At 44.9% G+C, this 12,515-nt stretch overlaps 1 protein-coding gene across 1 annotated transcript in view; it reads right to left on the bottom strand.

Annotated features, from left to right (window-relative positions):
- Positions 1–7,791, bottom strand: part of LOC128091267 (serine/arginine repetitive matrix protein 1-like) — a 99,179-nt gene extending 91,388 nt beyond the window's left edge. The window contains exons 1-2 of the mRNA XM_052704331.1: positions 7,769–7,791; positions 7,275–7,703 (exon numbers count right to left, since the gene is read on the bottom strand). Coding sequence (XP_052560291.1) covers positions 7,275–7,703; positions 7,769–7,791 — 452 coding nt within the window. The remainder of the gene's footprint in view (positions 1–7,274; positions 7,704–7,768) is intronic.
- Between the last annotated feature and the right edge of the window lie 4,724 nt (positions 7,792–12,515).

Below are 12,515 nucleotides of genomic sequence, written 5' to 3'. Positions count from 1 at the left end.
GTCTACCAAACAGGAAGAAAGGAGGAAAAAAAAGGCTGAAATGTGTGGTTTTAAATATACAAAGATTTGTGGGATTCACTTCAGCTACAACTGCTGAAGCTTAACGTAATATACATTATTTCATTTGCTCAATTAGGGCTCAATACTATAGTGGGAATAATCCCCTGAACTTGCACAGCAAACATTACAAGATCAGGACAACAGTAACAATAAATAAAAGAAGAACTAATGAAAGTATCAGAAAAGCCTTCAGCAAAGCTTGTGTTGTGGTCTTGCAAGAAAAAAAATCTAAGCAAGACCTTCACATCTGCAGATGTTCCCCATGCATTTACACAAACACACTGCACAAATGTCACGTGTTACAGAACTGGGACTCCAGTTTCTTACTAGTAGATATTAGTTAAAAATAACACGTGTCCAAATTGAGTGAAAGCATTCCATAAACTCCCATTCACACTGCCTACCACTTAAATTAATTTGGCATTGTCACTCACTGCAGTTGTCGCTCAACACAGAATAGTAATTCACTGGAAGAGCTCAGCAGCAATACACTTCAGCAGTATCACAGCTCAGAATGGCAAAACAACATAGATAATAGGAATCTTGCAATTAAATTGAACATAGAAGTGAAATCCATCACATTTTAACTACTCATATCTACATACACACACCAGTACACACAAGAGAAACAGTTTCACTTCCAATGGCCCACTGACCACCCTGGGTAGCACACACTGATTAAGCTGTCAAATAGAAAAGGACAACAACATACAAAGGTCATTCTGAATCCAAAGGTCTAAGTCCATTCATGAATTTGTGTAGTTATTTAAGACAGACTTGCCTAATGCTATGTAGAGGTACTGGAGAAAGAACAATGCTGCTACCTTTCACAATGAAAGGATGCTTCTTCAGCTCCTACTTGCACAAGGATAAGAAAAACACCAGATGGAAATCTGAAAGAAAGTTGCCAGCGAGCACTGGAAGGCTGCAGAACAACCATTCTTTCCCCTTTCTTCCTCCCACAATTCTTCTCCTTTCCTCTGCTTTGTTTGTGAAGTACACAAAACGCCACGTAATTGGCAGATGCTCACACCTAAGAGGTTCTCCCAGCAGTTTGCTGCAAGGTTCTGCTTTGTTCCTTCCCCGCTGTACCCTCCTTCATTCAGACATGTTCCTCTAAATAGCGCAACCCCAGCCAGCTAAAAGCTATCCCACAGTCACATCACAGTGATGAATAAAACATGAGCTTTCCAATTTAATTCGAACACGCATTAATACGCATACCGAGTTGAAGTGTATCACAAGCAATTCTGTCATCTCCCTTTTCACTGGTTTGCTCATTCAGAGTCTTTCCCCAACTCTTATTTTGTCAATCACATCTCTCTTGTATTCTCCCACTTGTGCATACTCCAGGTTTTACCTCCATCTCTTTAAACCACTCTCCTCTTGCTCCAATCCATTTCTCTGCTTCCCAGACTGACCATGCTTGCCATCAACACAGTAGCAACAAGGATGCTCCTTTCACTTGTTTGAGTTGCAGATGATACTGGATGTGGCTGTTAGCTTCCCTGACCAATAAAGTCTTCAAACGTTTCCTCCCATTTCTTAATACAGACTTTTCCAAGATCTCAAATTTGTAACAAAAAATTATTGGTGTTTTAAAGAACTCAACAAAGCACCAGAAGATGTGTGCTCAGCTGATTTGCTGGAGGCTGTTCAAGTTCAGGTTGAATCTCTCCTTTATAAACCTGAAATAACTTATCCACCTCACGCATTAGCATTTGGAACTTGAAAGTTGTCAAATAAAAGATGCCATGCAAACGCAAAGCATAGACCTGGTCTCATCTTTTTAAATGATATACTCATCACTCATATAAAAGCAACAGTAGCAAGTGAAAAAAAAAAAAAAAAAAAAATCACAATAAGTGAATAGCATAATACATGCTAAAAGCTACCAAGACAATAAATTCAATTTTCCCTGGGATTGTTAAATTATTCTTTTGATGGCTCAACACAATCTTTTCACGTTTATTTCCTACGGGGGATGCCAACACATTGAGCTCATTACACAGCTCCACTTGAGAAGAGGGGAAAAAAAAAAAGGAAAAAACACATGTATTTAAAGCAAACATTGAAAATTTGAACTATTAAATTTTCCACAACGACAGTGGAAAGGAGTTTGCAGCTGTATTATTTCTAAGGAAGCTAGACACCTGCCTTATAAATTCAAAACAAACAGACATAAAACAGTATCAAGACACTGATCTTGCTTTGATGTACAAACATTCTCAAAGCATCTTGCTTTTTTTAAATGATTCTTCTAAAGATGCATCCTGACCAATGACATACATTCTTCCTGCTTTATAAAGAGTCCTCTTGAAGCTTCCAGAAGCCAGATTGTGTCTACAAAGCCCAGCCAGAGAAGAGCATACAAATGGGCAGGCCCCAATGCTATAGAGGAGATCAAAGTCAACACAGTGGGGCCACCAAATCACATACGCCATCATTAAGCTTTCCATGAGGCACACGCCTTCTGTTCTTACCAGACAAGCCTTCAGCTGAAGGGAAACCCTGAACAAAGTGTGTGAGCTGCCATGCCTCATGCTTCAGAGTGTCCTCAGTGACAGAGCCCAAGGAGGCCCGATGTGGCTCAGCAGAGGATGGATGTAAGCACCCACTCAACAGGACAACGTGGTCCTTACTTATGTGTTCATCACCTCTCCTGACCTCCAGCCTGCTCTTCTGTTTTCTATCCCATGCATACTAATTTGTGGTCATCTTTAATATTTTATGATTTATACTTGATTCCATTATACACTAAAACAAAACAAAAAAAAAGCAGCAGCTACTAATGGCATTGACAGGAATTTTACTTGCTAAAAATTCCATTCACCATCATGTGACTGGACTACAGTCATCCTCAAAAAATTAAAAAAAAAAAAAATTAGCTGTTCATGATGCTTCCTTCATGGAAGCATTTTCTATTTCTGTTGATTTACATCAAGGATTGAAGCAACAAACTTAAGGTATCTTGAGTTACCCAAGTAGGTTCCTCAGCAGTCACACACAAACTTCAAACATAAACTGATTTAATAGACCAACAGGTGGGAGATTTTCCCAGCTATCAGATTCTGGATACTCATTTCAATTTTCAACATACATATTTTCTAACATTCATTCAACAAGACATCCAGTCATCCTCCTGTACAACAAGCTTTTAATCAACAATTACAGATGAACTTCAGTTTATGACCTTTCCTCTTCTCTAAGAATCTGCCCCAGGGAATTTCTTAGCAGCTGCTACCTTCCTGTCTGCCCTAACTAAGAGATAAAAGCCAACACAGCTTCAGTTTTAGTCTCCATCTAAATCCAGACTGTTTGCACCCACCATCCTTATAGCCTGGATGATCCTCTAGACATTCTACTGGAATTTTATATTCTCTGTACACAAGTAACCAGAACTGTGCACAACATTTGACATGAAATCTCCCAACGCCTTGTATAATATTATTAAAGGATGACCTCCCAGCTGATAGCAGATGCGCTGCTAATAATCACTCAGCAGATAATCTCACTTTCAGAGCTATTTAACTTCTCTCATTCCTACCACTTCAGTCATCGTGGACATTCAAGACTTCCTGTGCAACAATCCAACCTTCCTCAATGCTGACTGTGCTCCCTGACTTCACCTCATCAGCAATCACCCTTTGCACAGATTAATCTTAGCTGATGTGAAGACGACCAGCTCCCCAGCAATACCTACCTCAAACCAGCAACTCCATTCATGCAGCCAGAGTCACAATTTCTTTTTTTGTGTCTCCTTAAGCTTAACCATTTTTTTAACCAGTCCTCATATTTTCAATCTAGCTATTTTCACTGTAGCACCACTGAAGTCTTCTGCTCTTTTTGTCTACAACATTCAGTATTCATCCAGTAATAATACATCTTTAGTCTCCCATGACCTAATTGTAGCAAATCCATGATGCATCTTATCCTGTTTTCCACTTATCTTTGTGTATTTAATTACTTTTTCCATTCTAAATTTGTTCTAAATCCCTGAATATTATTAAGACCAGAGCAAGAAGTGTGAATAGATCTCATTCTTCTTTCCTTAGAAAATGAACACAAGTGTAATTATTTTGCTTTACTGCTATCACAATCACTACATCCAATTTGACAGACAACAAACTCTTTTTTTTACCTGGCTCCAACATTCTGTGCCAACCCTTTCAGAGTCCTACAGCAAAGACTCTTTGCTTTCCTTTGCTTGACAGCATTTATTTTTATTTATTTGTCATGCTGTCTTTCTCCCATATTCAAATCCTCATTTCTATAGAAACTGACCATAAATGCCTAATTTTGGAGTTGTTAAAGTCACATCCTTAACTACAAACTGGTCCTCACAGTATCAAACCCAACTTCTCTTCCCCCCACCTTTAAAAAAAAAAATCTCTGTTCATGTTAAATTTCTTCACAATCTGGCATTTAGAAATACATGTTACTCCTGCAGTTTCAGCCCATAAGTCTCCTCTTTCACTTCGGTTCTTAAAGGTTTTCTGGTAACCTGTGGTATCTTTTTCAGGATGCTTAGTCTTGCAGCAAGGTCCGCAGTCTCCTTGGAAAACTTTTCCTCCTGCTTAAAATGCAGGTTCTGAGCAGATGTTGTACCCTTCATTTAATGCAATCCAACATATTTTTTTCCCCTCCAAATCTGTAGACCTGTAGGCCTTTAGCTTAGTGGACTAAACAAACTAGTTTCTCTAACTTCTCAGAACTTGACCTTCTGAAATAAAAGCGGTTTGCAGCTGACACATTAATCCCTCATTTTAATTCACATTGATTAATTTGTGGCTAATCAACACATGCGCCTTGTGGAACAGAGCTATAATCTAGTGATGGAAAGCCAGATCCAGTGTCAGCCATGGATAGACCAGAAACATTCCAGAACAAAAGCTCAAAGACATGACATCCAGCTCTGGACAGGGTGTACATATAAGTTCACTGCCCATTCCTCTACAGTTAATGGGCAAAAGATATCCCATGGTAATTAGATTGAATATCAATCAGTATGCTGAAATACATGACCACTTTTAGAAGCATACTTAAAAAAGGAAGACTTTTGCACACTACGCTTTTTCATGTTAGCACCATATCTCAAATAGGTTCTGTAGCTCTGAGCAACCAAAACATAATTATAGAGCCATGTTTCATAACTTCATGCACTTTTGCCTCATTAAATGAAATTCACTCCTCCTGGTTTTGGAGTATAATGTAAACTATAAAGTAAAGTAGAAAGCAACATCACGCCCACTGTAAAACCACACCTGTACAGAGCCCCTCCAGGAACTACCTGAAATGCCATCAGCCCCAAGGTGCAGGGAGAGAGTGCTCAGATGAGCTGCAGCAGGATATGGTAAGAGCCACTCCAGCAAAGTGACAGCAGATGAGTTCTGTATGTGCCTGGGAAACACCATTCCCCTCTTAGCTTTGACTCATGACACGATTTCTCTCATTATCTGCAGAAATGTCCTGGCACAAGGGCAGCTCAGGGCTATCAGCTCCATCAAGGCAATAAATCACCCAAAAAGTATATTCCGGGTATACTTACACTACAGAGCTGTGAAGAGAGCACAGACACCTGCTTGTTACTTCCTGCCCACAGAGGTTGTACCCACAGATTCAATACTGCATCATGAAATATCAAATGATTACGATCCTCTATAATGGGATGCCTGTCAGAGCCAGCATACAGCTCTGACCAAAGCACACCACGGCAAACAACTGCCATCATCCCCACAGAGACTACCAGTGATCCTTCATCTCTCTCAGCCTCCATCACCAGAAATGGTCTCACCAGCTCACACTGAAGCTTTGCAAAAGCAAAGCACTTGCCCACTCTCACAACAGAGAAGCACAGTTTTCAAAAACGGTAATCTCTTCATCCCACCCCAGTGAATAGGGTGCCATTTTTTTGCTCCAGAAGTACTCAGAAGGGTTTTGTTAATTCTAAGCCAGTTGTGTGCTGGGGTGGTATGGATTACACTGACCTTTTCAGAGCTCCAAACTTTTTTAAATAAGTAGGACACAACGTGAGACACAAGGCACACTGTACGCCCACAGCATGCCATGCACCAAAGAACCAGCAGGCTCTATGGGCAGAGCCAACAACAAGCTGCCCTATAAAGCATGGCTCCTATGGTACATAAATATGGATGTGAAATGAAAGCACTAGCTCTAACCCAGTACCATATTTAATCAAGAGACACATTTCACAGGGGAGTGAAGTCAAATTGCAAAGTGACCTCTGCAGAGCCACTCAGCAAATCAGTAGATTTAAAAAACAGAGCACTACAGCCATATGATAAGAGGTCTACACTAAAGATAAAAGTTCCACGCTACAGATAAAAGTCATCCTCCTGCTTAAAAACACAATAGCATTGTCATTTTAAGCATAAAGGATGTTCCACCCGTAAGTATCTGAACACAATAACTGTAGATTCGAAACACAAGCACGGATCAGCATGCAAATCCCCCCAACTCGGGTCTAAGTGAATTAACACCGCGATGGCACGGAAGACGTAGATGTGCCCACGCAAGATTTTTGAAAGTTTTAACCTAGTCTATTATATACGTTGTCATACGTGTCGGACCATAGGAAACAGCTTCGCTCCTTGCCCTGGGAAAGATGTACCACTGGGTAAGCGCAGGAGGAGTACGGGCCGTACAAGCCAGTTACCTCCGGACAAGCCTTCCTCGCAGCTCAGCTCAGTCCCGCTCGGGCAGCGCGGTGTCAAAGGCAGAGCAACACCATGTGCTCGGCCCCATCCCCGCGCAGGGGAGTCCAGGGGAGGAAGTTCACGCTCTGCACCGACCCGGGAAAACTAACTCGGAGCAGCTAACCGGCCAGTCCTCCCAGCTGCCTTCTCCCGAGCCATATGTTGTCCCTTGATATTAGCGAGGAATTTCAAACCGCTTCGCCCGCTCCGCCGCCGGATCCCGAGGGAGCGGGCACAAAACTGGCTCCGCTTCCCCTAGGCTCCCACCCGACGGGTCCGTCCGCCCCCTCCCCACCGAGCAGGGCGGCTCACAACGCACCACAACGCCCGGTGGGACGAACCCCCCGCCCGCTCCCCGCCCGCCCTCCGCCGCGGGGGGTCCGCAGCGAGAGGGGGAGCGGTTGCAGAGCGGCGGCGCGGCGTTCAGTCCAGGGCCCCACCGCGCCCGCCGAACCCCGAATCGCGGCTCGGCCCGGCGCCGCGCCCCACCGCCCTTACCGTCTTCGCCGGCGCGGCGCGGAGCCTCCCGCTGAAGAGCGAGGCGAAGCCGCGGGGAAGAGCGGAGAGCCGGGCCGAGAAAGCCGCCGCCGCCGCCGCCAGCGGGAGGAGGAGGGGGCGGAGGATCGGCCGTGAAGGGGAGGAGACGGGGGGCGGGCGAGCCGAGGGGCCGGCGGCCGCGGAGCCGGCGTTTCCTCCCGACACGCCGCCGAGCGGGGCCGGGCCGGGCCGGGCCGAGCCGAGCGTGGGGGCCGGGGTGCGGGGCCCTCCCAACGCGGCCGGGCCCGGGTCGGTGCCGGCTCGCCCTCGCAGTGGTCGCGCTGCGTGGAGCAGCCCCGCCGCCACCGCCGCCTTTGTTCGGTCGGGGCGTGGCTGGCCGTGGGGGCGGCGGGCCGGGCGCCGAGCCCTGAGCCCCGCCCGGGGCTGCTCCTTCGGCCGCGGACGGCACGGCATTAGCGATGTTAATTTGGGTCTGCGATGAAAGCCCCGCTCACCTGTGCCAAGCGCTGCTCGGCATCCAGCGTTGAAGTCAGCCCACGCACAGCGCCTCGGCTGCCTGTTTATGCCTGGGGAGCTGACTGGCGACTGCTCTCTTAAATTAACTTGTGGGGTTTTTCCCTTCTGTCTCTCTCACTCTTTCTCTCTTTCTTTCTTTTCTTTTTCTTTTTTTTTAATAATTGCAAAGGATAAAAGAAGCCATAAAGATTGTTTTCTTAGTATTCTGTTCCTGGTAGCTATCAAGAACTTCAAATATGATTTCAGATGCACCTTTATTCCGTTGTCTGTGTGCCTGACTTTTCTTTCAAACAATGACAGTCACCAGGAAGGCATTATCCTGCTCTGTGCTGTGGCCTCACTTTGAGCACTGAGTGCAAGTTTGGGCTGAAGAGATAAGGACAAGGAAAGCATCCAAAGGAGGACTGCAAAGATGGGGAAGGACCTGAAAGGCAGTATGTGTGAGGAGCAGCTGAGATCCCTCAGCCCAGAGCAGAGGAGCTGAGGGGAGGCCTCATGGTGGCTGCAGCTCCTTAAGGGGAGCAGAGAGGCAGCGCTGAGTTCTGCTTTCTGTGACAGTGATAGGGCCCAAAGGAAAGGCACGGAGCTGTGTCAGGGGAGGGGCAGGTTGGATATCAGGAAAAGGTTTTTCACCAGAGGGTGGTCGGTGTGGAACAGGCTGCCCAGGGCAGTGGTCCTGGCCACAAGCTGCTGGAGCTCGAGGTAAGTTTGGACAACACTTTCAAACATAGAATTTGTATTACTGTGATCTTACGTGGAGGCAGGATTTGTAATCAATGATCCTTGGGGGCCCTTCCAAGTTGGGATGTTCCATGGTTCTGTGATTTGCACGTTGATGCACATGTCTAGTTGCTGACTGAATTCTAAGCACCTTGTGAAAGCAAACCTTTCACACCTATCCATTTCTTGTTCTGTAACGCCACTCCAACATTTCATCTCCTGATTTCAGGTCATCAGTTTGAGTTCTCAGGACAACACAGGCTGTCCCTTCTCATCAGTTAAAATAGTTGAAAGGGAAGGATCTTCCTGTGTCTCACTTAGAAGGGGCATAGGAACTCTTGCATGAAGTCTTCTCCAAAGAGCACTTAGACTTCAGTCAGTTGGACTGAAGTGGTTCAACCTACACAGGACCACCTACAAAGTGACCTTTCAGTGAACTGCTGACAAACTGGAACTATACCAAGTTGTTAGGACTCAGGGGACCCTTTGGCAGCCTTCCTTAAAACCTGCTTTCCCCAGTGTTCATTAGTAACCCCCTAGAGCCCCAGCAGTTCCACGTTTTCACCTGGAAGCTCTTGATGAGTGCAGAGGCCCAGAGCACAGTGGCCTCTGCTTCAGCTCAGTGCAAAGATCATGGAGCACAAGGTTTTTGATTCTAAGCTGTTCAGGTTGTTTAGCACCGACCAGCCACTTTGACATGCAATTCCTGGTCAAAAAAAGAAGCCTACCAGTACTTTATTTTCAGGACAACACACAAACATTTGTCAAACAGCACTTCTGTTGTGTGCACCCTTCCTGATGAAACAAAAGCTACAGAGCTCTTTCTTACAGTACTGACCAGTAACGTTTTCACACCAATTCATCACATGATGGATAGCCTTATTAAATTATGCCACACTGCAGCTGCTGCCTCTGGGAAGAAGTATGGAATAATACAATTAATATCTCACCCTTTAATTTTAATATAGCTATTAAAATATTCATTCTCACCATCAAGATTGGTAACAGCCTCTGTCTCAGACAGATGATCATCCCATAAAAGCACTGCCTGAAGTTCCCCACCTGCAAGGCAAGCCGTAGACTCAAGTTAATCATGAGCACCCAGGGACATCATCACGTTCCAAGTCATTTTAATGAAACCAGCACTCTGAACCCAGGATGACATTTGAGGGCACCATAAATGATTATCCTTGCACACAGAGATTTGTATTTCAGGATGCCATAGCCTCTATGTACAAGTGGTATCTGAGGCAAAGACTAATTCTATGAGTGTGCATGTACCTGATTAAACTCATCTAATTCCGTAAGGCTAAAATAAAACATGCATAAGAGACTGAGTTGTCTGGAACTAAGTTGGGAATCTTTGGAGGTGGACAGAAAATTATCCAGTTCCAGACTTATTTCTTCGCACATACGTAAGAACAGATGATTACAAAATGAATTCATCTTGTTGGTCCATTAAAACGCTTCATAACTTACAAAAGGTTTTGAGATACAGGGTTTTAAAAATCCAGCTACTGATTATAACTGTCTACCTAGGCCCAAATTCTTATAAGACCAAGAATAAAGCATTTGTCAGTCTGATCAGCAGGTTTACTTGGAAACAGCTGACACTGCTTAAAATAAAATTGTGTTAATTAACACAGGTTCTCAAGGTCATGTTGTAACAGCGCAACCCATAGTGCAGACAAGCTCTGTCCACCCAAACAATGGGTTGCTTTTATTCGTGTTCCTTCAACCTGCCATCAACAGCAAGTCTGCATTTCACTGCTGTTTCTGAACCTTCAGCCTGCTTGTGTTCAAAAGGAATTTTGGTTGCACTTTGGCTTACATATGCTGTCTGCAAAGCAGCGAGCAGAGGGAGGAAGCAGTCACCTGCTGTAAGGGCAGCCAGGGTTAAATGAGCTCATTTCCCTCTGGTTAGTTCTCTGGGTCTGACTGCGGGATGTTTGGATTTTGGATCTGGTCTGCTTGTGTTAACACAAGCATAATGATCAAAATACATTTGAACATGCAGATTGCTGCCTGGATTACTGCTGCAATTAGCCCTGGCAGTTTAAGTACTGCACAACGCAGCTCTCCTCTCTGCCCCTTGTGCCTGTAGGATGCATTCACTCTGTATTCCTTCAGACCACAGACAAGGAGGGGCGATCTGAAATCAGAAGCATCCTACAGCAGCTGCACCAACATGTTTTTCAGTGTACTTGTCCTGGGTTAAATCCATGAGTGAAGCATGTACACGCTGTATGATCCCAGCCTGGTCCACCTCCTCTGCCCATGCAGTTCCCTCAGCTACACCTGCTGAGGTGGAGTCTGGGTGGCTGAGAAAATCGCAGCTTGCACATCACTGAGCTGTACATGCACATTCAACAACCGTGTCTTGGGCTGCATCCAAACAAGCGTGGCCAGCAGAATGATGGAGGTGATCCTGCCCCTCTACTCTGCGCTGATGACTCCTTACTTGGAGTACAAGATCCAGATGCAGAATCCTCAGTACAGGAGGGGCATGAACTTGTTGGAGCACATTCAGAGGAGAGTCTCAAAAATGATCCAAGGGATGGAACACCTCTCCTATGAGGACAGGGCTGAGAGAGCTGGGGCTGTTCAGCCTGGAGAAGAGAAGACTCTGGAGACCTGATACCAGCCTTTCTTTTGCTAGCAGGAGACTGTAAGAAGGAGGGGGACAGAATCCTTAGCAGGGTCCATTGTGATAGGACAAAGAGAAGCGGTTTCAAACTAAAATGAGAAGAGATCCAAATTGGTAATAAGGAAAAAGTTATTTTTACAATAAGGGTATTGAGGCACTGGAATGGGTTGCACAGACAAGTGTGGATACCCTGTCCCTGGAGACATTCAAGATCAGATTGAACCAGGCTCTGAGCAACCTGATGTAGCTGCAGATGTCCCTGTTCACTGCAGGAGAGTTGGACTAGACGGCCTTTAAAGGTCCCTTCCAACTCAAATGATTCTATGATTTTAAATCCCACTGACCAGTGTTTCATAAAACAAGACTGAATTCCCTACGTCTGATCCCCAAAACACACAACTGCTCACACTAACAAGGTGGCATAAGACCCTGTAGTCCTGTATTTGAGCAGTGGGGAAGTTTTTTCCTTTAATAAACTGTAGAAAAATTTTACGTTCCATGATCACCATGCTACTGGGGCCTTATTTGAAATGGAAGAAATGGTAAAGAAGAGATATGAGTCACATTTACCCATTCTCTTGGTGCTCAACAGCCACTGTGCCAAGCAATAAGCAAGGCCAAAAGCCCTTCCCAGCTCTGTGAAGCCCAGCACTACACAGGACAACACACTGTTGTCTTGTCTCAGCCGCTGCATTCTCCCCATCAACTTGAACATAGCTATGTTTAGGATCCAGCACAAGGCATTCATTCTATTCTCAATTTTCTCTGCACTCACCTTGGGCATTACCTACAATGCTGTTACAGCTGTGTTTACTCTTCAGTTTCGAGAGGTGTGTGGAGGTAACCCCAGCCAAAATGGAGGAGCCAGAAGGTGTGAGGACATGACTACATCACTTGACACATTGCCTCAACCCATGCAAGCAGGGAAATAAAGACGTGGCTGCTCCTTTTCCCCGCGTATACAGGGCCATTAAAGCTGAGCCAGACAGATATCAGTTCTTTAATTAGGCTTGTCCCTTGCAGTGCCCCAGGAAAAATGTTATAAGAAATACCATACGATTGCCCAAGAACAAATGAGATATGATGTTAAACACCCTTTATTACTAACATTGCATAAGTATTCTAACAATCAAATCTAACAGTTTGTTATCATAGGCACAATCCTTTTGGCATAGCAGCAGCAAGATGAATAGCATGTCATATCTGTACTCAGCAAATAGCTGCTTGCCTTTGTAAATAAAACTGTCAGGACCCATTCTCCATACACATTTGCAAATTACATCCATTCGCTATGTGTCTTGCGGCTTATTTAATATGCTGGCAGGGGAATGTTACCCACATATCCCTGTCATTGCCAA

The sequence above is a fragment of the Tympanuchus pallidicinctus genome, unplaced genomic scaffold, assembly GCF_026119805.1.
Source record: "Tympanuchus pallidicinctus isolate F22 unplaced genomic scaffold, pur_lepc_1.0 scaffold5, whole genome shotgun sequence".
Taxonomy (NCBI): domain Eukaryota; kingdom Metazoa; phylum Chordata; class Aves; order Galliformes; family Phasianidae; genus Tympanuchus; species Tympanuchus pallidicinctus.
Note: the sequence above shows the minus strand (reverse complement) of the source record. Positions and strands in the feature narration are given on the sequence as shown.